The sequence below is a fragment of the Oryctolagus cuniculus genome, chromosome 14, assembly GCF_051225735.1.
Source record: "Oryctolagus cuniculus isolate XC-2025 breed Fujian yellow rabbit chromosome 14, ASM5122573v1, whole genome shotgun sequence".
Lineage (NCBI taxonomy): Eukaryota > Metazoa > Chordata > Mammalia > Lagomorpha > Leporidae > Oryctolagus > Oryctolagus cuniculus.
The window spans coordinates 39,780,707-39,804,912 of record NC_142880.1 but is presented as its reverse complement, the minus strand read 5'-3'; the positions used below and the strand labels follow the sequence as shown (position 1 = coordinate 39,804,912).

General features: G+C 51.2%; 1 protein-coding gene across 5 annotated transcripts in view; it reads left to right on the top strand.

Annotated features, from left to right (window-relative positions):
• The first annotated feature begins 14,983 nt into the window (after positions 1-14,983).
• The window catches only part of CMBL (carboxymethylenebutenolidase homolog), a 21,474-nt gene continuing 12,251 nt past the window's right edge, over positions 14,984-24,206 (top strand). The window contains exons 1-2 of one of the 5 annotated variants that reach the window (XM_008262061.5): positions 14,984-15,025; positions 22,770-23,032. In XM_008262061.5, coding sequence (XP_008260283.1) covers positions 22,818-23,032 — 215 coding nt within the window. In that variant the 5' untranslated portion in view covers positions 14,984-15,025; positions 22,770-22,817. Of the gene's footprint in view, positions 15,109-16,981; positions 17,067-17,268; positions 17,627-22,189; positions 22,271-22,769; positions 23,033-24,206 lie in introns of those variants that run through there. The other 4 variants (XM_070056581.2, XM_089312599.1, XM_008262063.5 and 1 more) reach the window with 4 other exon arrangements.

The following is a 24,206-nucleotide window of genomic DNA, read 5'->3' as shown; positions in this document are numbered from 1 at the left end:
TGTTTTGTGTCTGACTGACCTCACTCCTATGTCAGGGAGATTCTCCCATGTTGTAGTTGCAGAAGGAGAAGGAGGCGGTGGAGGAGGAGGAGGGGATACTGCTGAACGACGTTCCTTGAACTCCCAGCAGCAGGGCTAGCAGGACTGGCAGGACTCCTGGATGGTCTGCCTCACTTTCCCCGTTCCTTGAAAGTCCTTGGAGGTTGTGCACTTGAGCCAAAAGCCTGCCTGCATGAGGGCATCCTGGCACGGGGCTCACCCTGACAGCTCACTGCATCACACCCTTAAGACCTTAGAGCTGTTTCCTCCAGAGAATGCCTCCTTCCAGTCAGCCAACCTTCTTCTAAATTTTCAAACTGCTTATTTTGAAATAACTTTAGGCTTATAAAAAAGTTGCAGCATGATTACAAATCCCCATTACACTTCACCACAGTCCCCCAAATGCTACTATTTTGCCACGTTTGTTTTTCCACTCTCTTTGTATCCATACAAGTACAACTTCATACTCATGTGTATTAAGTTTACTAAACCATTTAGCAGTGTGTTGTAAAAGTGATGCCTCCTTGCCTCTAAATACTTTAGTGCTTACTTCTTAGGGGGAAAAATGGGGAACTCTTTCATGCATGACTGTTGTACACTACCAAAATGAGGGAATTAACATTGGCACACCATTCTTTTATTAAAAGATTTATTTATTTAATTGAAAGAGTTACACAGAGAGAGGAGAGGCAGAGAGAGAGAGAGAGGTCTTCCATCCTCTGGTTCACTCCCCATTTGGCCGCAATGGCCGGAGCTGTGATGATCCGAAGCCAGGAGCCAGGAGCTCCTTCTGGGTCTCCCACGTGGATGCAGGGGCCCAAGCCCTTGGGCCGTCTTCTACTGCTTTCCCAGGCCATAGCAGAGAGCTGGATTGGAAGAGGAGCAGCCGGGACTAGAACCGGCACCCATATAGGATGCCAGCGCTTCAGGCCAGGGCGCTAATCCACTATGCCACGGCGCCAGCCCCAGCACACCATTATTATATAATGTATAGACCACACGCAAATTGTGTCAATCCATCTATTAATCCCTGTTTTTTGGAAAGTTGCTGTTTTTTTTTTAAACTAAATGTGGTAAAATATATACAGTATCACATAAGATGTGCCACTGCAACCATTTTCAGCAGACAGTCTAGCCTGCGTTACATCCTCAGTGCTGCACAGCCACCACTACTGTGCATCTCTGACACAGCCTGATCCTCCCAAACTGAAGCTTTGTCCTGATTAAACAGGACTCCTCATTTCCATTCCTCCCAGCTCCTGAGAACACCGTTCTATTTTCTGTCTCTGAATCTGACTATTCTTGATACCTCTTATCAACAGAATCACACAATGATTGTCCTTTTGGACTGGATTTTTTTCACCTCACATAATGTCCTCCACGTGTTGTAGTGTGACTAATGTCCTGTATAATGAAAAAAGAAAAGAAAAGAAAAGAAAAGAAACCAACTTTTCCTGGTGCAGAATCCTGAATTCTCATCATATTTAATTATCAAGTCTTTTTAGTCCCCTTTAGGAAGGAAGTTATTTTTTGGTCATACATGACATTTGACATTTTTGCAGGGTATAGGCCAGTTATTTAGGAACATGTCCTTCAACTTGATTTTTAAAAAATGTTTATTTATTTATTTGAAAAGCAGAGTTACAGAGAGAGAGGAGAGAGAAGTCCATTCACTGGCTCACTCCCCAAATGACCTTGGCCAGTCCAAAGTCAGGAGTCAGGAGCTTCTTCCGGATCTCCCACATGGGTATAAGGGCCTTAGCACTGCTTTCCCAGGCACCTAAGCAGAGAGCTGAATCAGAAGAGGAGCAGCTGGGTCTCAAGCCAGAACTCATACAGGATGCCAGCATCACAGGCGGCGGCTTTACCCAATATGCCACAACGCCGGCCCTCACAGCTAAATTCAGAGCATACATTTTTGGCAAGAGCAGGACCCCAGGCTGGAATTGAGCCTTCTGGTGCACCATGTCCGAGGAGTAGGTTTGTCTCTTTGTCCTGCTACTGGTGTTGCAGCTCTGCTTGCTTGGTTATGACTTGCAGTATCTCTTCATTATAGTTACTGTTGCCTGTTTTATAGTTAGAGACCATGCACCACTCTTGTTTCTCATCAAACTTTTCCCACTATTGAGCATCCATCAATTATTCTCCCTTGCACAATTAGTCCTGTGGTGGGCCCAGGGGACATTTCCTACTTAGTAGCTGATGTCCTACCCATTTGTCTGTTTTTCTCATTCGTATAATTGCATCAATGTGTGTTTGTGGAGTCTTGCTTTAGATTGCAATTGCAGTAAAATGAGAAGTGCTGTAATTCAATACTATCAATATTATTGCACAAATGACTGTGGATTTGGCTGGTGCAAGTCCTTTCTCCAGCTTTCTTTAGTCTTTTTGATAAGGACCTATTGCTCCCTCAGTACTTCCTCACTGTCTCACAGAATAAAATGTGAGCTGGCTCATCTTGTTTTCCCACGGGAGCCCTGGAATTCTCCCTTCCTTCAGGGAGCCCCTCTTGCTTGTAGTGGAAAATGGTACCAGGGAACACAGAGCAGCCAGGAGGCCAATGCGGGCAACAAATTCACTGGGCATCTTTCTTTCTTTTTTAAAGATGTATTGATTTATTAGGCAGAGGAAGAGAGAGAGATAGAGATAGAGATAGAGATAGAGATAGAGATAGAGATAGAGATCGAGATCGAGATCTTCTTTTTTGCTGGTTCACTACCCAAATGGCTCCAAAAGCCAGATCTGGGCCAGGCCCAAGCCAGAAACTAGGAACTCTATTTGGTTATCCCATGTTCTTGGGCCATCTTGCACTTCCACTGCCTTCCCAGGTGCATTAGGAGGGAGCCGGATGGGAAGTGGAGCAGCTGGGACTCCCACCGGCACTCCCATGTTGGATGCTGGCCTCACAAGCAGCAGCTTAACCTTCTGCGCCACAGCATCGACCCCCAGTGGGCTATGTTCACGGGAGCAGGCCAGCATCAGCCCTCATATATCAGTACCTTATAAAGGTATACCTCATATACCTTTATACACCCACATATATCAGTCATGGGCACTGGGCACAGGAGTTCATTCTGGGACGTGGTTATATTTTTAATGGGTATGTTCCTATGTGTTCATTTCCTTTTTCTGCTATTAAAAATCACCCCAGATTTAATGGCTTCGAACGACACACATCTTTCTCTTGCAGGTCCAAGGGTCAAAAGTTTGAAAGGAGTTTCCCAGGGCTGTGTTCCTTCTGGACGCTGGGGGATGAGGATGGGGGGGGGGTGGTTCCTTGCCTTTCCACCTCCCAGAGGCTGCCGGAGGTCCTGTGCGCCCGCTCGCACCACCTCTGCTTGTCCTCCAGCCTCCTTCCTCTGGCGCTGCCGCGGCTGCGCACACCACGTCCGCCCCGACAATCCCGGATAACGTCCCTGACACCCCTTCCCTTAATCACGTCTGCAAAGCCCCCTATCTTCCCCTCACCTCCACCCATTGTGTTTGTTTGGGGCCAGGAAACATAGTCGCAGGCTCAGTGTACTTCTTTGGAAGGCCACTATGTGCCCATCTCAGCATTTCATCGAATTTTAAATAAGCAACATGATTTTGTCAATCCATAAACAACAACACTGTAACAAGAGAGAAAACCCAGAGGGACCCCGTGCTCTCCCTGGCCTCTACCATCGCCACCACGTGCGTGACTCGCAGCCTGAGCTGGCCCCCCCGCGAAAGCCTGGGGCAGGGCAGGGGCTCTGCTCCCGCCCCGGCTTCCTGCCCTCGTCTGTCCAGCATGCGTGCGTTTGCAAGAGGAACCAGGAACGGGTGGGGAGCTGGGGCCGTGGTTCCCACTCGTGGCTGTGGGCTGAGGGGCGGCGCCGGGCGGTGCAGCCCTTTCTCCCGCATCCTCCGAACCCACCGCTCCCTGCGGTCTGGAGTCTGAGCCCGACTGAGTCCGTCCCTCGGGGCCCGGGGAAGTGCCCGTGCTACTCTCCCCTTCCCCTTGGCCTCAGGTCGGAATCCAGGTCTCCCAGGATCGCTAGGAACTTGGAAGAAGCTGACAACAGCTGTTGTGTGCCTGTCTGCTGGGCCTTCCTGCTGGGCAGGTGCGGGGCCTCCTCACCCGCTGCCCCACCCAAGGAGGATGTGAAGCTGATCCGAATTTCCCCGGACAGAACAGAAGCCATGCCCCGCGGGTCCCCAGGTCTAACACCAGGAGGCTCTGCACCCACCAGCTGTCCCTTGAAGGTGGACCCGCACTGGTCCATCATGAGCTGTTTCAGAATGGGCCATCTTCCACTGCTCCCAGGCCATAGCAGAGAGCTGGATTGGAAGTGGAGCAGCTGGGACTCAAACCCACTGACATATAGGATGCAGGCACTGCAGGTGGCGGGTTTACCTGCTACGCCACAGCATCAGCCCCAGTGGGTGATCTTTTGTAACTGGCTTCTTTCACTGTGTTATCTTAAGGTCCATCCACATTGCATGAATCACTACTCTTCTTTTTCATCACCAAATAATATTCCCTTGATTGGATGCACCACCTTTCATTTATTGCATCCTCAGGGATGGATGTTCGGGTTGCTTCCACTGCGGGGCTGTGGTAAACCATTCTGCTGTGAGCATTGGTGTGTGAGCTTTCGGGTGGACCTGGGTTTTTAGGTCTTCTGATTGTCTACTTTTGAGTGGAATAGCTGGTCATATGGTCATATGGTGACTCTAGGTCCAATATTTTGAGGAACTGTCAAAGATCTAATTGTGGAAGTTGTGTGAAGAAGAGAGGTGGGTTCAAAGAGACATTGGCTGGATCTGCCACAGCACTGGATAAATGGCCTCTCAGGGGCCAAGAAGAGCCTTCTGGGCAGAAAAACTCCCACAGGAAGATAAGCACACTGAATGGGAAGGAAGAAGATGGAGCTGGGGTCCATCAGGGCCCCCCATCCCCCAACTCCCAGCTGTCATTCACAGTGGATGTGTTGGCACAGAGTGTGGGGGTCAGCAGGAACACCCGGCAGAGGCAGGCTGGCAGGCATCCTGCTAAGGCCCAGCTGTGCAGCTGAAATAACACTGCCTGCACTTCAGGGAGACTTTGTTCTGGCTGCAGGTCAGGGAGGAGCGAGAGCCCGGGTTAAGGCCCAGGCACACGGCAGCGCTTGATGAGAGAAGGAGGGTGAGAGTGGGAGGGCAAACTGAGCCCCAGGGTCAGTGCCACACTGGGGAGTTCAGACTTGACCCTACAGACACTGGGCGGCATTCAAGGACTTGGGGTAGAAGAGGGTGGGTGGCTCTGTCCTAAGTCATGGCCTTGGGGATGTGGAAGGGTGCAGGACTGCAGAGGGGGCCTGGTTGGAGGCTGCCGTCAGGAGAGAGAGAAGAGGAGGAGCTGGGGGTCAGACTGGTGGTGCTGGTGAGGAAGGGCAGAGGGGACTGAGCTGGCCATCCAGAGGGCTGAGTAACAGGCAGAGGGGCTGGGCGAGAGGCAGAGCCAGCTTGATCACGAAGGTTTCAGGCAGACCTTGTCTCCATGGAGAGAGAATGGCCCTGTCTGGAACTTGTACAGCACCCGGGCACATGCAGCCCCTGGATCTCTAACCACACCGTTGTTTTCCTACCAAGTTCCCAGAAGTCAGCCCTAGGACCAAGTACAGAGAGAGGTCTGCAAATTCTTCTGCAGAAGGCAGAAGCCTTTGTTAACTTTTTTTTTCTTAAGATTTATTTATTGGCCGGTGCTGCGGCTCAATAGGCTAATCCTCCACCTAGCGGCGCCGGCACACCGGGTTCTAGTCCCGGTCGGGGTGCCAGATTCTTTCCCGGTTGCCCCTCTTGCAGGCCAGCTCTCTGCTGTGGCCCAAGTGCTTGGGCCCTGCATACCATGGGAGACCAGGAGAAGCACCTGGCTCCTGCCATCGGATCAGCGCGGTGCACCAGTCGCAGCGCGCCAGCCGTGGCGGCCATTGGAGGGTGAACCAACGGCAAAAGGAAGACCTTTCTCTCTGTCTCTCTCTCACTATCCACTCTGCCTGTCAAAAAAAAAAGATTTATTTATTTGAAAAATAGAACTAGAGACAAAGGGAGACACACACACACACACACACACACACACACACAGGTATTCCATCCTCTGGCTCACTCCCCAAATGGCCACAACAGCTGGTACCGCATCAGGCTGAAGCTACGGGCCTGGAACTCCATCCAGGTCTCCTATGTGGGTGGTAGGGACCCAAGGACTTGGGTCATCTTCTGCTGCAGCTGGGAAAGGACCGATAGCAGGGACCTGGATCGGAAGTGGAGCAGTCAGGACTGGAACCAGAACTCATATGGCATGTCGATGTTGCAGGTAGTGGGCCAGCCAGCCACGCCACAACACCAGCCCCCTCCTTTGCTGTCTTGACAAGTGCCCATCCGGTAAGAGCTGCCTGAGAGAGCCCCTCTTGCCACCCCGCCCACCCTCTTGCCTGGCAACACATTTACAACAATCCCCTACCCTCACTGGCAACTGAGGGCCCACTCAGCATCTGTGGAAATGCAGAAAACATTTGTCTCCAGAAACCATCCTTTTTCTCCCTCCTGTCCTCATTTCTCTCTTTCTGTGTTTCTTCTCCCATTTTCCGTGCTCTTCTTAAGTACTCAGAGCTCTCCAGCTTCCCGGGGTCCCTGGGACCATTTCCCAGGTGGCATCATGTCTCCTCCAATGAGAATGGCCTGGGCTCAGGCAGAGCCTGGGGGTTACAGAAACGGTCCCTTAGTCGAGGGGTGAAAGGAAGTACCATTCTCAAAGGATGGAGGGGGGCGAGAGGCTGAGCTAGGAACTACAGAGTGGCGGAGCAGGGAGTACTGCCAGGATGCTGCAATTTACCCCCCCCCCCAGCCTCCCTAACTAAATGTCCTTGAGGGTCAAGTTCATGGCCAAGGAGAACTGAAAAGCTATGAAGTGGGAAAGAGCAGGAAGAATTTGCGGAGGGCAGGCATGTGGGCCATTTTCTGACTCTGATAACTCTGCATGGCACTTTCTTCCCAGGGTTTCTTGGAATTAGCCCAGGCTGCCGAGGTGGTCATATGTCAGCATGGCCCTGGATCACATCCAAACGTTGTTCCTAATCTCCAGAGTGTGACAGGTTTGGCAGCCTGTAGTGACAGGGGCCCGAGTCTGAGCTGCTGCCTGCACGGATTATCCTGGTCTCTGTCTAGCATCGTCTGGTTCTGGTGCATACTTATGTTCAAGTTTGTCCACATCTTCTTGGAATTGAATCTTCGCATAATTCTACAGCATTTTGAAATGTTTAGGCATCTCCTGCCCCCAGCCCTGCCCAGCCACAGATCCGTTCACCTTCTCCCAGTCTCACCTGTCAGGATTCCGTGTGCACGGGATCACTCCAGGTGCAACCTTTTGAGACTGACTTCTCCGCTCATTCATGTTTTAAGATGGATGAATTATTTCTTCCTCTTTGAACTTGAGTCCTATTCCATTGCGTGGATATTCCACAGTTTGTTTATCCATTCGCTCATGGGTTCCAGTTTTAGGTGATTACACATGGTGCTACTAAAAACATCTCTCCATTTTAATTCATAAAACTGTAATTTCAAAGGACTTTATCAGCACAAACATTGGACAGCAGCTGATGATACTTTGCTTTTTTTTTTTTCAAGGGCTTACTCTAGTAGTTTTCCTTTGCGTTATCACTTTATTTATTTATTTAACTAAAATAATTTGCTGTGGGAGGTGTGGGCTTGCAGGGGGTGGAACGAGGGTCCTCTGTGCCCCTCAGGTCTACCCCCAGCCCTTGCCTATCAATTAGCATTTTATTTTTAAAAGGTCTTGGTATGAGCACTTATATTAAGCAATCTGTTGGTTAACGATAGATTATAAGGTCAGTACTGGGGTCAGTTGAAGGACTGTGTGTAATAAAGTTCCAAATTCCATAAATATTCCATAAATAAAACCAACACGACAGTTAAAAGAAATTATGGAGTGGATTATATCCTCCCAAAACTTGTATGTGGAAGCCCTGACCCCTGATGTGATTGTATTTTGTGTGTGTGTGTGTGTGTGTTTAACAAGACTTAAGTGCTTATTTGAAAGTCAGAGTTACAGAGAGAGAGGGAGAGAAAGAGAGTGACCTTCCATCTGTGGGTTCAAAATAGCCAGGGCTGGGCCAGGCTGAAGTCAGGAGCTTCATCCAGGTCTCCTTCATGGGTGGCAGGGGCACACATATTTGGGCCCTCTCCTGCCACTTTTCCCAGGCACGTTAAGAGGGAGCTGCATTGGAAATGCAGCACCTGGGACTCTACTTGCTATGCCACAATGCCAGCCCTATATGATTATATTTGGATGCAGGGCCTTGCAAGGAAGTGATGAAGGTGAATCGAGGTCATAAGGCAGGGTCTAATCTAATAGGGCTGACGGCCTTATAAGAAGGGAGAGGCAGCAAAGAGCCCTCCGTTCACAGGTGCGCAGAAGAGAGGCCGCGTGAGGGCAGATAGAAGGCAGCTATCGACAAGCTGGAAGACACCATCCCTGTCGGCACCTTGATCTTGGATGTCCAGCCTCCAGGACTGTGAGGACACAAGTCTCTGCTGTTTAAGCCCTAGTGGACCAAGATAGGTGGGGTAGGGAGAGGTTTCTAGAAAGGAATCAGTGCTACAATTGTGAATCCCACGAGTCTGAAATCTGCTGGACACTCAGGCGGAATCTTTATGCCACAGTCTTGAGGCAGAATTCCTTATTCTCTGGGCAACCTCAGCTTTTGCACCCAAGGCCCTCAAATGATTGAGTGAGGCTCACCTACATTACCAAGGGCAATCACTTTTTCAAAAGTCAACTGATTTAAACGTTAGAGGCCGGGTAGAGACACTGAAGTTGAAGGACAGGATGACACTGAGATTTATTTACCGAGCTGTACCAAGTGTCAGACAATGTTCTAAGCACTTTCCATGCAATCTATTTAATCTGTCGATTACATCAGTGCGTCTTCAAAACAGCCTGTACGTGGCAAACACGATTTCAACCCGCTTTGATGGATGACAGAAGAGGCACAGAGTTAAACAAGGAACAGAGCAGTGCAGAGAGAGAGAGCAATCTTCCATACACCTGTTCATCCCCAAATGCCTACAAAAGTCAGGACTGAGGCAGGCTGAAGCCAGGACCCAGGAGTCCTATTCACGCCTCCCACGAGGGTGCAGGAACCCAAGAACATGCACCATAATCTGCGGCCTCCCAGGTGTATTAGCAGGGATCTGGATCAGAAGCAAAAGTTCCTTGGCTGAGTCCCTGTGTGGTAGAGAAGGGGAAAGGGAACCAGCCACGTGCAGAAGGGCTCAAGCAGTGTATGTGTGTGTGTGGGGGGGGGGGGCTCACTCTAGAACAACAAGCTCTCAGGGGTCTGACGGGGTCCCTGAGAACTGTGTTAATCCCTTCACTCAATCCCCAGCTCCGGCCCAGATGGCATGCTCTGGGAAACATCAGCTGTCCTGTCTCGGAGAGGCCCAGGTAGCACAGAAAGCCTGTGAGGACAGCTGTGCCCTGGGCCAACTGTCGGTGTCCTCTCGTGTCCAGCCGAGGCACGGAGTGGGAGGAGACTGTGCAGGGATGCGGTTCCCACACGCAGAAAGCACTGTGGGCCAATCTGGATGCTGGGCACCACAATTACTCAGGGGTCAAGAGTCACATTGTCCGTAATTCCCATACTTCAAAGGGAAACAAAACAGGTGAAGCAAATCTAGCAAGACATTAAAAATAATATTAGATCTGGGGCCGGCGCCGCGGCTCACTAGGCTAATCCTCCGCCTAGCGGCGCCGGCACACCGGGTTCTAGTCCCGGTCGGGGCGCCGGATTCTGTCCCGGTTGCCCCTCTTCCAGGCCAGCTCTCTGCTGTGGCCAGGGAGTGCAGTGGAGGATGGCCCAGGTGCTTGGGCCCTGCACCCCATGGGAGACCAGGAAAAGCACCTGGCTCCTGGCTCCTGCCATCGGATCAGCGCGGTGCACCGGCCGCAGCGCGCCGGCCGCGGCGGCCATTGGAGGGTGAACCAACGGCAAAGGAAGACCTTTCTCTCTGTCTCTCTCTCTCTCACTGTCCACTCTGCCTGTCAAAAAAAAAAAATAATAATAATAATATTAGATCTGGCCGGTGCCGCAGCTCACTAGGCTAATCCTCCACCTTGCGGCGCCGGCACACCGGGTTCTAGTCCCAGTTGGGGCACCGGATTCTGTCCCGGTTGCCCCTCTTCCAGGCCAGCTCTCTGCTGTGGCCTGGGAAGGCAGTGGAGGATGGCCCAAGTTCTTGGGCCCTGCACCCCATGGGAGACCAGGAAAAAGCACCTGGCTCCTGCCATCGGATCAGTGCGGTGCGCTGGCCGCAGCGTGCTGGCCGCGGCGGCCATTGGAGGGTGAACCAACGGCAAAAGGAAGACCTTTCTCTCTGTCTCTCTCTCTCTCACTGTCCACTCTGCCTGTCAAAAAAATAAAAATAAAAAAAAAATAATGTTAGATCTGGTCTTGGGAGTCTGTTACTTTTCTATATGGTTGTACATTTTCATAATAAAAACAACACAAAAAGAAAATTTAGGCTTTCTGTCTGTGCATGACAGCATAGGCTACTAGCTCTAGAACCTTTTAGCAGCAGCCCCGTGGCCAGCCTCCCCCAGCACTGCCCGCCCTGCACCTGCACACTAGCTCCCTGTGGCTGCACTGAGGCACCAACACGGCCTAGTGCGTGGCATCCGATGAAGTGGGATCCGTTTTCCCTCAGCTGGGATTCTGAGACGTTCTGAAGCACACAGAGCTTCTCTGGATTTTGTTCCAAGTTTCTCAGAGCAGATCCACAGGGTAATTTCCCCTGAGCCTGCTTCCAAGGTCAGCGCCAACCTCAGGGGTGTGAGTAGAGTCAGCAGTTTTGTCTAACCTCACCCTTGCCCCATTTGTTAACTCAGCTTGGACTCATTCTGGCCCTGGAATTCAGTTCCTTATTTCATAGCAAACAATGGAAAACAACACAGCCACTGCTAGATCACGGTTCTTTAATTACAAGGAGCTCCGTGAAACCCTGGGGTTCACTCGCAGTGCAAGTTTAGATAAGAATGAAACTTTTGATCTTTTTTAAAAGATCCTGGGTTAAATATTCACTGGTGTGATAAATTTTCCAGTAGAGTTTGGAACTAAAATTGGTGGAGCTGAAAAACTGCCACTTTGAGTGTTGCAAACATTTTGTACATTTTATGATGGAACCAGGGGTCTTCCTGCTTAGTCTGTTTTAGTCCATCTGGGCTGCTCTGAAAAAACAACTCAGGGCTTGAGGGCTTAAACAACACATTTTTTAAAAATTACCAATTTATTTATCTGGGAGCCTGGCATTGTGGCACAGTGGGTTAAGCCACCACCTGCGATGCCAGCCTCCCATACAAGCATGAGTTCGAGTCTCAGCTGTTCCACTTCAGATCCAGCTCCCTGCTCATGTGTCTGGAAAAGCAGTAGAAGATGGCCTGAGTAGTTAGGCCTTTGCCACTCATATGGGAGACTCAGATGGAGGTCCTGGCTCCGGGCTTCAGTCTGGCCTGCCCTGGCAGTTGTTACCATTGGGGAATGAACCAGCGAGATTGAAGATCTCTCTCTCTCTCTCTTTCTTCCACTTCACCTTTCAAATCAAACAAATTATTTATTACTTATTTGAAAGTCAGAGTGACAGAGAGAAGTAGAGACCATCAGCTGCTGCTCCCAGGCTTATTAGCAGGAAGCTGGAATGGAAGTGAAGCAGCCAGGACTCAAACTGGCACTAGGATATGAGATAGGAGTGTCCCTTATGAAGGCTTAAAGAACTGTGTCTGGGCATCCCATATGGGCACTGGTTTGAGTCCCAGCTGCTTCTTTTCTAATGCAGCTCTCAGCTATGGCCTGGGAAAGCAGTAGAAGATGACCCAAGTCCTTGGGCCCCCGTACCTGCATAGGGGAACCGACAGAAGCTCCTGGCTCCTGGCTTCGGATCAGCGCAGCTCTGGCCATTGCAGCCATCTGGGGAGTGAACCAGCGGATGGAAGGCCTTTCTCTATTCTCTCTGTCTCTCCCTCTCTCTGTCTCTAACTCTCCCTCTCAGATAAATAAATAAATCTTAAAAAAAAAAAGAACTGTGCCAGAACACCTGTCCCAAACAACAAATATTTGCTTTTCAGAGTTGTGGGGGTTGGAAGCCTAGGATCAGGGTGCTGGCAGGTAGGGTTCTGGTGAGGGCCTCACTCCTGGTTTTCAGAGGAGGAGGAAAGCTCTCTGGGGTTCCTTCCCAGAAAAAGGGCACAAATCCTATTCCTGAGGTCCCCTCTCATGACCTAGGCACCTCCCCAAGCTCCCACCTCCTGAAAACAATCACCCCTGGGATTAGGATCTGAACATGGGAAGGGGATGGGAGCCACACTCAATCTGTAACAGCACCATGGCAGAAGGAGGACGGGGAGCGTGTCCACTGTGGGGTGATGGCTTAGTCCATGCCACTGGTCTAGGCTGAGCTGCAGTTCCCAGAATTCCCTTTCCTGGTCTGTTTCCAGCTTGGGTGTGCAGGGAGGCAGCCTGCAGCTTGCAGCTCCCTTGCTGGTGCTGAGCTGCTGACTCACCTCACTGGCCAAGCTGCAGCTGGACCTGCACTTGCTCTGCTTTCCCTGGGGTTTCCTGCAGCTCCTCTGACTCCTGGGCCGGGTGTGAGTTTGGCTCCTTGACAAAGCTCTCTGGGTTCTGCAGGAGAACCTCGTCACCTAGGTCAGAAGCCAGAGCGATGGCCACAGGTCCCGGCCTGTTTGTGTGGGGTCACAGGGCTTGCTCCGCAGGCTCCAGCTGACTCCCAATCTTCTGTTGCTGTCTGCCTGTGTGTGGACCTCAGCCTTCAGTACTGGGCATAGAGACTTAAGATTCAGCCTGGCCCAGCCCGGGCTTTTGCTGCCATTGGGAAGTGCTTCAGCAGCCTAGTGATTGTGTAAACCAAGTCTTGCAATAAGCAGCATATACGTACAGTGCACACTAGGGTGCTTCCAAAAGTTCATGGAAAAGTGGAATCAAAAGACAAACATATTTTGATGCAAAAAGTGTTGAAATCTGTGCCAAGGCTAAGTCTTCAAAAAGTTCACACAGGGGTTGGTGTTGTGGTGCTGTGGGTTAAACTCTAGCCTGCAATGCCAGCATCCTATGTGATGGCTGGTTGGAGACCAGCTGCTTTGCTTTCAATCCAGCTCCCTGCTAACGCATCTGGGAAAGCAACAGCAGATGGCCCAAGTACTTGGGCCCCTGCCACCCAAGTTAGAGGTCTGGGTGGCATTCCTGGCACCTGGCTTCTGCTTGGCCCAGTCCTGGCCCCATTGTGGCCATTTGGGGGAGTAAACAGGGGATGGAAGGTTCTCTCTTTCTCTGTCTCTCCCTGTCATTAGCTTTCAAATAAATAAAATAAATCTTTTTTTAAAAAAAGTGCATGAAACACGAGTATGATGAAAACATTGCATGCATTTCAAGACTTTCTGCAACAAAATAAGTTTACATTAAAAAGTTTTTAATTTATTCATTTGAGAGACAGAATAAGACAGATGGACTGAAGGGGAGGAGGAGAGGAAGAGAGAGAGAGAGAGAGAGAGAGAGAGTGAGAGCTCCCATTGCTAGATTCAAATTCCCAAAATGGTGAAGGGAGGAGGGGAGAGCTATAACATTCAAAGAGAGGGGCCTATCTGAGGTGAACACTCGGCAGGAATCCGAGGCACACACTCACTGAGGAGAGTACCCAGAGCCTGCCTTGAGCAACCTCAGGTTGCTACATTTGTGACAGCCAGAAGATAGCAACTGCTCCACTGACCTAGTTTATACTTGCCCAGGAGTCTCTCTTCCACCAAATTCTACCCAGGCCCCCGGAGCTCTTTCCCAAGCAAAGCCCACACATAAATTAACCCAGGGCTACCAAATTGTAGCAAGGCATCGAGTCTTGTGAATATAAAACCCCTCCTATTAATAGCAGTGTCATTAAATAGGAGGTAGTAACGATACTTAGGGAGCTAAATTTAGGGGAGAAAAATGATACATAATTAGTCATGTCTATTCTTTCTTTGTAAACGGTACTTCAGCGTGTTGAAAGATGCTTTAAATCAGTCTTACAGAAAAAGCCTTGCTTCTAGGGAGAGCTGTGCGTGTCCAGCGGACACCCCTTGCACCCATCTTGTCTTTCTAGATCTCAGAGCTCCCGCAGGATTCTGCTGGCAGTAGGTCACCACCAGACACCCCTGTGCTGTCAGGGAACTTTAAAGGAGTTGCATCTTTCTCCTGAAGAGACCCCCTGAGGGCAGGGGCACCCATCCACTGGGCCACCACTCAGTGAAGAAGGCTTCTCACCGGAGCCTGCCTAAACCTGGAGCTCAGGTTTCCTGTCTCTGCCTCACTTCTCTTCCTGATCCGCCTTTCTTCCCGTTTTCTTCCCGCCTTTCTCCCTGTTTTCTTCCTGACTTCTGTGGCCACTGGAAGGCGAGATCACAAGGTTGGTCAGGTGTGCAGACAAAATTAAGGGCCTCAGAGTCCAAGTATGAACCATGTAATTAATTACTTTTAAAACTGCCCAGGTGCTGGAGCAAGGGATGGGCCCCGTGACTAAGCGCACCCCCCCAGCTGACACCCCCAGAGAGCCAGGTTGCGTCCAGCACACCTCCTGCAGGCGTTTGCAGAGTGAACGGTGGATAGGAGCTCTGACTCTGAAATAAATTTAAAAATGTTAATATGCAAGGCAAATATTTATTTAAAATAAGAACAACAACCTCATTGCGATTTCCAATAGAAGCTGCAAGGCCGAGAGCCAGGCCGGCTGTCCTCTGCCTCCTCCCCCCACGGCTCTGCTCCTTCCCCTCCCTCCCGGCTCCGGCCAAGAATCGGAGCAGAGCTCGCGCGACCCCTCCCGCCCCGCCGAGGCGCCTCCCCCTTGCCGTCCCAGTCCGGCTCCGAGAGCCCCGGGCGGCCCCGCTGCCTTCCCACGGGAGCCGAGTGGAGAGGCGGCCGCGGACCAGGTATGTGCGCGTCCCTGGGGATCATGAGGCCCTAGGGGGCTGGACTGTGCGGGCGCTCGCGCGCGGGGTCGCCGCGTGCACAGGTGAGGCATTCACCTTACCCAGGGCCGTTCTCAAATCAGAGTCGCAAAAAGTTCTTAGGCTGCCCTTGCCGGAGTCCCGCGCCGGCCGCCCCCAAGTGAGCCTGGGGGTGGGGGTGGGGGCTCAGCTGCGCTTTTGCAAAGCGCTTGCGATCGTGCCGCGTGCGGACCTGGCTGTGCCCTTTAACTCCGGGCCGCCGGACCTTCCCGTCTGCCACTAAATGCCCTTTGTAGGTCTTTCCCTGCAGTGGGACGTGCTGGTTGCATACTTTTTTAGGGAAGTGAAACTGGAAAACACAAGCATATTTGAGGCATACCCCCCCCCAAACAATCCCCCCACCACCGCGCGCGCCTGGCGGCGGATCCTCTGGGTGCGGATTCAGAGGGGAGCTGCTGGGTCTCAGAGTGACACATCCTGGGCGCGCCATGGGTGCTGCCAAGAATCTGCAGCGTGCACCAGGGCGCCGGGCCAGGACTGCCAGCGCTGGGCAGACCCACTTGCCGCAGCGGGGAGAGGCCACCTGTTGTTTTCAAAGCCCATTTAAAGTTTAGTGGTCAGAGCTGGGCGTCTGGGGTAGCCTGTGCCGGCCTGGGAAGGGCGGGAGAGAAGGCCAAAGACGAGTGCCGGTGCATGTGTGCGTGCACCACTGCAGGTAGCTGTCTCCTTAATGTTATCCAAACCAGACACCCTGTGGAGAGGTATGAGGGTTACGGTTGGCCCCACCTTGCCTTTGATAGTCGAAGGTCATGCAATCCACAACCCCTACAATGTTTAACCAGGAGAGGAAAAAACACCAGCCCTTCCCCTATAGCCACACCTTCCCATGTTGGAGCATCCTCCGGAACCTGTGCACGGGTTCCTGGATTCAAGTCGCCAGAGATCCCAGCGATTTGCTCCTCGACCTTGTCCCCTTCAGTCTCTGCTCAGACTCCAAATCCAGGCTTTCTCCATTCTTGCTGTGTAGTGAGGTCTGTCTGCTGACATGTGTCCATCCTGGGGGTGTGGATGCAGGGAAACCACAGTCTGGACACACTTTGCCACCCTCTGCCACCTTGCTTCCTTCCTTCCAGTGGAGAGAAGGAAACAAAGTTCAGTAATGTGGCTAAAGGATCCTTTTCAGCAGAAGGTAAAATGTTGACTTGTGCCAGATATAAAAGTGAGCAGGTGAAGATGTTGTTGTATTGGTTAAAGGGGGGGAACAGGCAGGTGTTAGAACTGGTTCAAAACAGAAGTCGAGAAGTGCAGATCCATACGGAGTACAGGAATGCTTCTGGAAGGCACAGGCGGAGTGCAGCAGGAAGCCAGGAGCTCCGGGGAGTTTGTAGATCAGACCCTCCACGGCTGGAGGGGCCCAAAAGTCACCCTGTAGAGGGGTGGGCCTTTGGCATTGTGCGTGAATGCTTATGCGGAAGCCACAGGCCATTCTGCTACTTGCTGGTATGAGCCTTGCCAAAGATATGCCACCAGGGTGTCCCTTGCAGGGACGCATCCTGGCCATCCCTGGCACCAGGAGGGGTACCTTACTGGTGGAGACCAGAGGCTAGATCTCAGGTGGCCAGGGGGTAGCCCCAAGCACACCTGCCATGCCGCAGAAAAGCCTTTCCTGACACAGACTTGCCATGTGTGTCAGATGCAACACACGAGTACTGAGGACCATACATGTCATACATAGCTCTGAAACTTATCACTCCCACGAAGGGCCATATGGTGTGCAGTGGCAACTGGGACCCATCTGTGGGTCACCCTTTGGACTGTCTGCATGTGAGCCACTTTCTATCTCATGGGTAACTGACAGCAATATATTTGTGGATTCTCTCATGTCTCCTAGAAAACTAACTAATATTCTTCTCTCTGAAAAATACTTTGTCTCCATTTAGAATTCCTGGTAACCTCACTCTCCGGGATAAATCTGTGCTCTTTTGGCTGTCTTTTGAGGCAGTCAGAACATCCATCTTGTGATGTGAGTGAAATGAAATCCTTAATACATGTTGATTTTTATATCTGCAGGACAGTCTTTTACTTTTTTGTTGTTGTTGTTGTTGAGAGGCAGAACACTATAGAGACAGCTCAGATCTGCTGGTTCACTCCCCAAATGCCTGCTATTCTTTCAGGAGTCTGCAGTGTTTTTATTTTGTTTGTTTTTTGTATTTTTTTTTTTTTGACAGGCAGAGTTAGACAGTGAGAGAGAGAGACAGAGTGAAAGGTCTTCCTTTTCTGTTGGTTCACCCCCCAAATGGCTGCCACGGAACAGCGCACTGCATCGATCTGAAGCCAGGTGCTTCTCCTGGTCTCCCATGTGGGTTCAGGGCCCAAGGACTTGGGCCATCCTCCACTGCCTTCCCGGGCCACAGCAGAGAGCTGGCCTGGAAGAGGAGCAACTGGGACAGAATCTGGCGCCCCAACTGGGACTAGAACCCGGGGTGCCAGCACCGCAGGCGGAGGATTAGCCTATTGAGCTGCGGTGCCAGCATGCTGATGTCCTTTTAATCAAGATCTTCTGCACTGTTGTAACTGACCTAGGTAATGAGAATTTTATGCATCTTTATTGAGTCACGATTGGAGACTTAACCTTTACCCAATTAACCAATCAAAACCATCGCTTCTCCAGGGCCCATCAGAGAACATCCCCTCTTGCAGCCCATAAAAACCACGAGGCAATCAGCCCTCAACAGCTCCTCCTCCAGGGACCCTCGAGGTGCTGCCGGCAGCTCTTGCTTTTGCTTCCTCTGTTTTTTGTTTTGTTTTGCAGTGAACTACTTCTGCTTTCCACACTCTTCCTTGTCTGCGCTCCTAATTCTTCATGATCACAGGACATGAATGCTAGTGATTAGAACTGCAGACTCCTGCCAGCGCCACGGCTCACTTCGCCATGGGAGACCAGGAGAAGCACCTGGCTCCTGGCTTCAGATCGGCACAGCGCACTGGCCACAGCAGCCATTGAGGGGTGAACCAACAGAAAAGGAAGACCTTTCACTCTGTCTCTCTCTCTCACTGTCCACTCTGCCTATCAAAAAAAAAAAAAAAAAAAAAAAGACATCAGCATCCTTCACAGAGGCCAGCTGCTTGACTTTGCTCACTCAAGGAGCCCCTCTGGGCCCCGTCTACCTAGCTGGAAGTCTTTATCACTATACCTGGGCTGGATTGGAGTTGGGTCAGGGCTAAAACCAGAAGCCAGGAACTCATCTGAGGTCTCCTGTGTGTGTGGCAGGGACCCAGTCACTTGGCCATCAGCGCCTCGTCCCAGGTTATCCTTTAGCAGGGAAGTGAAATCAGGAGTCGGAGCCGGGAATAGAACCTGGGTACACTGATCTTGGACGCAGGTGTGTTAACTGCTAGACTAAACACCTACTCCCTGAAAATTATCTTTTCAAAACTGTGTCCTTTGTGTGGGGCAGCAGACGTCCTGGAAAGTGTCTCTAAAGAAAATGTGGTTGCAGTACAGTCAGGAGAGTCTGGCCAGGGTCCACAGGAGGAACTTTGCCTGCCCTGCCTCTAGTGGACTTGGCCTTGAACCCACAGGCGTGGCATAGCTGCTGTGCCCACGTGGGCTGTCTGGGATGGGGTCAGCCTTTGACAGACAGCACACCCAGGCCTTTCCTGGCTGCTGTCTCTTTCTGTGGGAGAACGCCTTGTGGGATGCGTCCAGAGACCTGCCAGCCACAAAAAGTCATTATCAACAGAAGACAGAATGAAGAGATGTAGAGTAGAGTTGACTTGGGAGTGACCAGGATTTTTGTGGAGTCCCTGAGTCCTCATAGGACAGCCCCAAGCATCACTCCCAACAACAGTGCAGTAGGGCACTCTGTGCAGTAGGGCCGCTCTCTGTGCCGAAACGTTCGGATGTCTGTTGCTGCTAATGGCTCTGTAATGCAGCTTGTACTCCAGACAAAACCATGGAAACAGGAGTCAGATCTCCTTGCTGAAGAACTACTCATTACTTTCTTTCTCCTCAATGTCTGATGACTTTATTTTAAACATTTAAAAAATCATTTTACATTTATTTCTGATTGTGAAATACTAAGGATATTCAGTAATGCCATTTGCACATTACCTACACTTAAAAGATTATTGCCATTTTGTCCTCTGCACTTCCAGTCAAAGCATTTTGTGGCAATGAAATATAAATACAATTAAAACCCGCAGTCCATCCGTTCCCACTTCCTGTCCTGTAAATATTACTCTTGATTTCCATGCATGATATTTTTACTGCGGTCTGCTTATTACTAAAATACATATTGTTTTTGGTTCTTAGTATTCACCTAGCATCAGAATAGCTCTTTGTGGGTGGGTGTTTGGTGCAGCAGTTACGACACTGCTTGGGATGGCCACGTTCCTCTTTGGAGTGTCTGGGTGTCACCGCCAGCTCTGCTTCTGATTCCAGCTTCCTGCTAATGTGCACCCAGGCAGGCTGCAGATGATGGTTCAAGTACTTGCATCCCTGACACCCATGTGAGCGATTGAGGTTGGGTTCCCAGCTCCTGATTTCAGCCTGGCCTAGCCCTGGCTGTTGCAGACATTTGGGAGGTGAATCAGTGGGTACAAGATCACTCTGTGTCTTTCTCTGCCTTTTGAGAGAGATGAAAATAAGTTTCAAAAATTTGAAAATAGCAGTTTTCTGCCTGTGGCGCCGGCACACCAGGTTCTAGTCCCAGTTGGAGCACCAGATTCTGTCCTGGTTGCTCCTCTTCCTGTCCAGCTCTCTGCTGTGGCCCGGGAGTGCAGTGGAGGATGGCCCAAGTGCTTGGGCCCTGTACCCGCATGGGAGACCAGGAGAAGCACCTGGCTCCTGCCTTTGGATCAGCGCGGTGCGCTGGCCACAGCATGCCAGCCATCGGGGGGTGAACCAACAGCAAAGGAAAGACCTTTCTCTCTCTCTCTCTCTCTCTCTCTCACTGTCCACTCTGCATGTCAAAAAAAAAAAAAATAGCAGTTTTCTTTTTTACATAGCATTGTTTTTGAGGTTTATCATTTGAGAAATATAAGTGGTTTTTCATTGAACTTCTATGTAATATTCTTTTTAAAATTTATTTATTTGAAAGGCACAGAGATTTCTGTCTGTTGGTTCACTCCCCAAATGATGTCAACAACTAGGGCTAGAGCACGCCACAGTCAGGAGTCAGAGACTCAATCCAGGTCTCCCATATGGGTATCAGGGACCCGACCTCTTGAGCCATTACCTGCTGCCCCTGAGGTGGAGCTAGGACTAAATGGGTGTCCCACGCTGTGTCTTCACTGCTACACCAAACCCCTACCCCATAATACTCTTTTTATGAATGAATTTCTTACCTTTTGCTGATGGAACAAATTAGCAAACACTGGGTGACTTAAAACAACAAGTATTTCTGACCTCACAGTTCTGGAGCCAGAAGCCCGCAGTCATCGTGTCAGCATGACCGTGTTCTTTCTGAAGCCTGCGGCGTGGAATTCGTCCTTCCTCTTCCAGGTTCTGGGAGCTCCTGGCAGTCCGCAGCCTTCCTGGGCTGGTGGAAGCACCCTCCAGTCTCTGCTTCTGCCCTCACATAGCCCTCTCTCCTGCAGGCCTGTCTCTGTGTCCAAAAGGCCTGGCTTTGAATTCAGGGCCTATGCTAATCCGGTATGGCCTCACCTTCACTTGATGCCATCTGCAAAGGACCTTATTCCCAATTAAAGTCACATTCACAGGAACTGCAGGAGAGGATGTGAACTTATCTTTTTGGGGGCCACAATTTAACCACCAACAATGACCAGGTCAGTCTGTCCCGTTCTGCTCTATGATCAGCTATTTTGTTTCTAACTGTTCCATTACATCAGGGCACAAAGCACATGGCTCTGTTTCCACAGTATGTACACATGGACACACACACACAACTCTCTGTCAGTTTCCTTACAGAATCCATCCAGTGCTGGGATTTCTGGATTGCTGGTTATCTTTACTTTTTTTTTAATTGCTTTTTAAAAGTTTATTTCCTTTTATTCATTTGAGAAGGAAGGGAGAAGAGAGCCAGAGAGAAGGAGAGAGTGAGAGCGAGGTGGGGGGCAGAGAGAGAAAGAGAGCGAGGCCTTCCATCTGCTGCTTCACTCCCCAAATGCTTGCAGCAGCATCCAGGGCTGGGCCAAACCCGGGAAGCAGAAGCTCCATTCATCTTCCACACGTGCAGGAGGAAGCCCAGTACTGGGCCGTCACGGGCTCCTCCCAGGGTACACCTTAGCAGGAAGCGGGATGACAAAGCCCGGTGCTCTAAGAGGGCTGCCCTGTCGTTAACCTTGCTAGGTCTTGGCTGACTGCTTTGCAGCACTCGCATCAACCTTCAGCCCCTCCCTCTTCCCTATGAGGCACCAATCCTGCAATGTATAAGACGAAAAATGGCGTTTCCGAGTTGTTCTGGGTATCATTTCCTTGAGTAACAGTGAGGTCGATTATCTCCCATGTAAACGGGCCACCCTGGGCACTGTTCTGCAGACTGCTCTTTCCTAGGGGGCATCTGATGGGCACCCCACCCCACCCCACAAGCCGAAGCGCTCCTCTCCTCGGCACCTGCTTCTCCAGTCACGGTCCCCTCTGGCTATCTTTTTGTCCAGTGCCCGCACATGTAGTCTGCCTGCATCTGCACAACAGCTGGCTTTGCCTGTGGGCCATCCAGATGCTTCTGCCTTCTCAGCATCGCCGTCCTGGCCGTCTGACAACCTCTTTTGACAGTGGCAGCTTCAGTGATACTTCAAATCAAGCCAGAGATGGCCACTCTTCTTCCCAGCACATCTGGGTTTCCTTCTAACCCTGAGGACACTGTTTGCGTGTGTGGGCACTGATCATTTTTTTCCTCTCGTATCACTCAGTTTTGTGGTAGATTGCCTGTTTCATAACTCTTCAACGAATCAGATTTTATTCCCTTTGGACTTTGTTTTATTTTTATATTATTTTCTCTTTGTAGGTTTGCTTTGGTCTCTGTCTACTTTCTAAATTCAAAGGTTGAAGTCCTAGCCCTGCAGGTGACAACAGACGGAGGCAAGGCCTTGGGAAGTGATTAGGCCTTGAGGGTGGAGTCCTTATGATGGGATTAGTGTGAGATTAGTGCCTTTATAAGGGACAGCTAGCCAGTACCTGATACATGGAGAAGGCACCATCTCTGAACCACAAGGCAGACACTCAACGGACACCTTGAACTTGGACTTCCAGCCTCCTGAACTGTGGGTGATATTGGGTTGTTGATGGGGCTCCCAGTACACGGTGTTTCGTTATAGCAGCCCGAGTGGACTCAGGGCATATTCTGCTCTTACCCCCAGGCTTATAGATGTTTCATTTCTTTTCATTCTGTCTTCTTGTCTAATCTCTGTTCCAGGCTGCAAAGGGTTTTTCTAGTTCCCCTGTGTTGATTGTATCGACTTGGGCTAGCCATTGTTTTCATTGTCATTTTTCAGGCTAAGCCGCTGCCTGCGAGGGTAGCATCCCAAGTGAGCAGTGGATCGAGTCCCAGCTGCTCTGCTTCAGATTCAGCTCTTTGCAAATGCACTGGAAAAGCAGCAGAAGATGGCCCAAATGCTTGAGGCCCTTGCACCCACTGGGGAAACCCAGGCAGAGTTCCGGGCTCCTGGCTTTGGCCTGGCCCAGCCCTGGCCCTTGTGGCCATTTGGAGAGTAAACCAGCAGATACAAGATGTTTGTCTTTCTCTGTGTCTCTCCCTCTCAGAATATACCGTCGTGCCTCTCTCTGTGTAGTCCAACTTGAGCACCTACGATGGCGAATGAAGCTCAGCCGTGCCCGTGCGACATTGGCCACAGGATGGAGTATGGCGGGATGGGGCATGAAGTCCAAGTGGAGCACATCAAGGCTTACCTCACCAAACCCCCCATGGATACAGGCAAAGCTGTGATCGTCATTCAGGATATCTTTGGCTGGCAGCTGCCCAATACCAGATATATAGCGGATATGATTGCAGGAAATGGATACACGTAGGTATAAAATCTTCCTTTGCCTAAAGTCAGCTAAATTCCCATGGTCTCCTTTGTTCCATTTGGCAAGAAACAAAACAAACAAAACACAAACCAACAGGACTCTGTTCTCATTTACATCATCTGCTTCCTTATCTCACTGTGGGAAGGTAAGTGGGAAATGGGATAAGACATGAAACACGCACCTGCTCGCACCCCAACCCCTGGATGTCCGGTCTTCCTAGGAGCACCCGGCTCTGCAGGCTCCTGAGACACTGAGACTCTTCTCCTCTCGTGGGGCTGTGGCCAGACACAGGCTCCGGACACCTGGGCCAGACCGTACAGGCTCGGAAGTGGACCCAGTACTTGGTCCTTGGAGCATCCCATCCTGCGTGGATGGGGGAGGAGGGGGGTCTCTGTATGTCTTCCTGGTCCCAATGTGCACTGTCATGGCCCCATGTGTTAGACTGGGTTCCAGAATCGGCACGGGGAGACTTCGCTTGGGCTCCGAGTTCATGCCTTTGTCCTGCCAGGTGGCTGGCACTCACGGCCCGCTCCTCGCTGCCCTGGCGCAGTCAGAGCTTCCATAAAGCACCAAGGAGAGGGGACCCTGCCTTCCTCTCTGGCTACAGAAAGCTTCGTGCCCAGCCAGACTGGAACTGGCTCCGCCTGGGTTTCCTGTGTTTTCTCAGACAGGCTGGCAACCTGCGAGCCCGCCGGCCTCTGCTGGAAGAGAGACTGGTTTACAGGAATGCCACCCTGCGCAACGTGACGCAGACCTCATGTCGAGCGGGAAGTGGCTGGCTCACATCCCTGCTCTCCATGAGCAAGCCCGGTCTTACAAGAGCAACCAGCTCCAGTTGCCTCCTGGCCCAGCAGAACCCAGAGCAGAAGGCTTTACATGGCTCACAGCCCTGAGTTCTTCTGCGGGGCCTGAGGAAGGAGCTGCGGCTGCTAGGAGCTGCTGGTGCAGCTTAGGAGAGTGGGGCTTAAACGTGCACCCGGCTGCAGCCAGCGGGGACTGGGTGGGGCCTTTAGCTGGACTCAGGACCTCAGAGAAGAGCAGATACCCCTGCTGCTGCCCTCAAGGTGATCCCCCTGGGTTGCTGGGCCAGCCTGCCATGGCAGAAAGCGTTTGGGGGACTGGGCAGGCCACACGACCCCGGTTCCAGCGTCCTCCTCCCCTCTGCTGCAT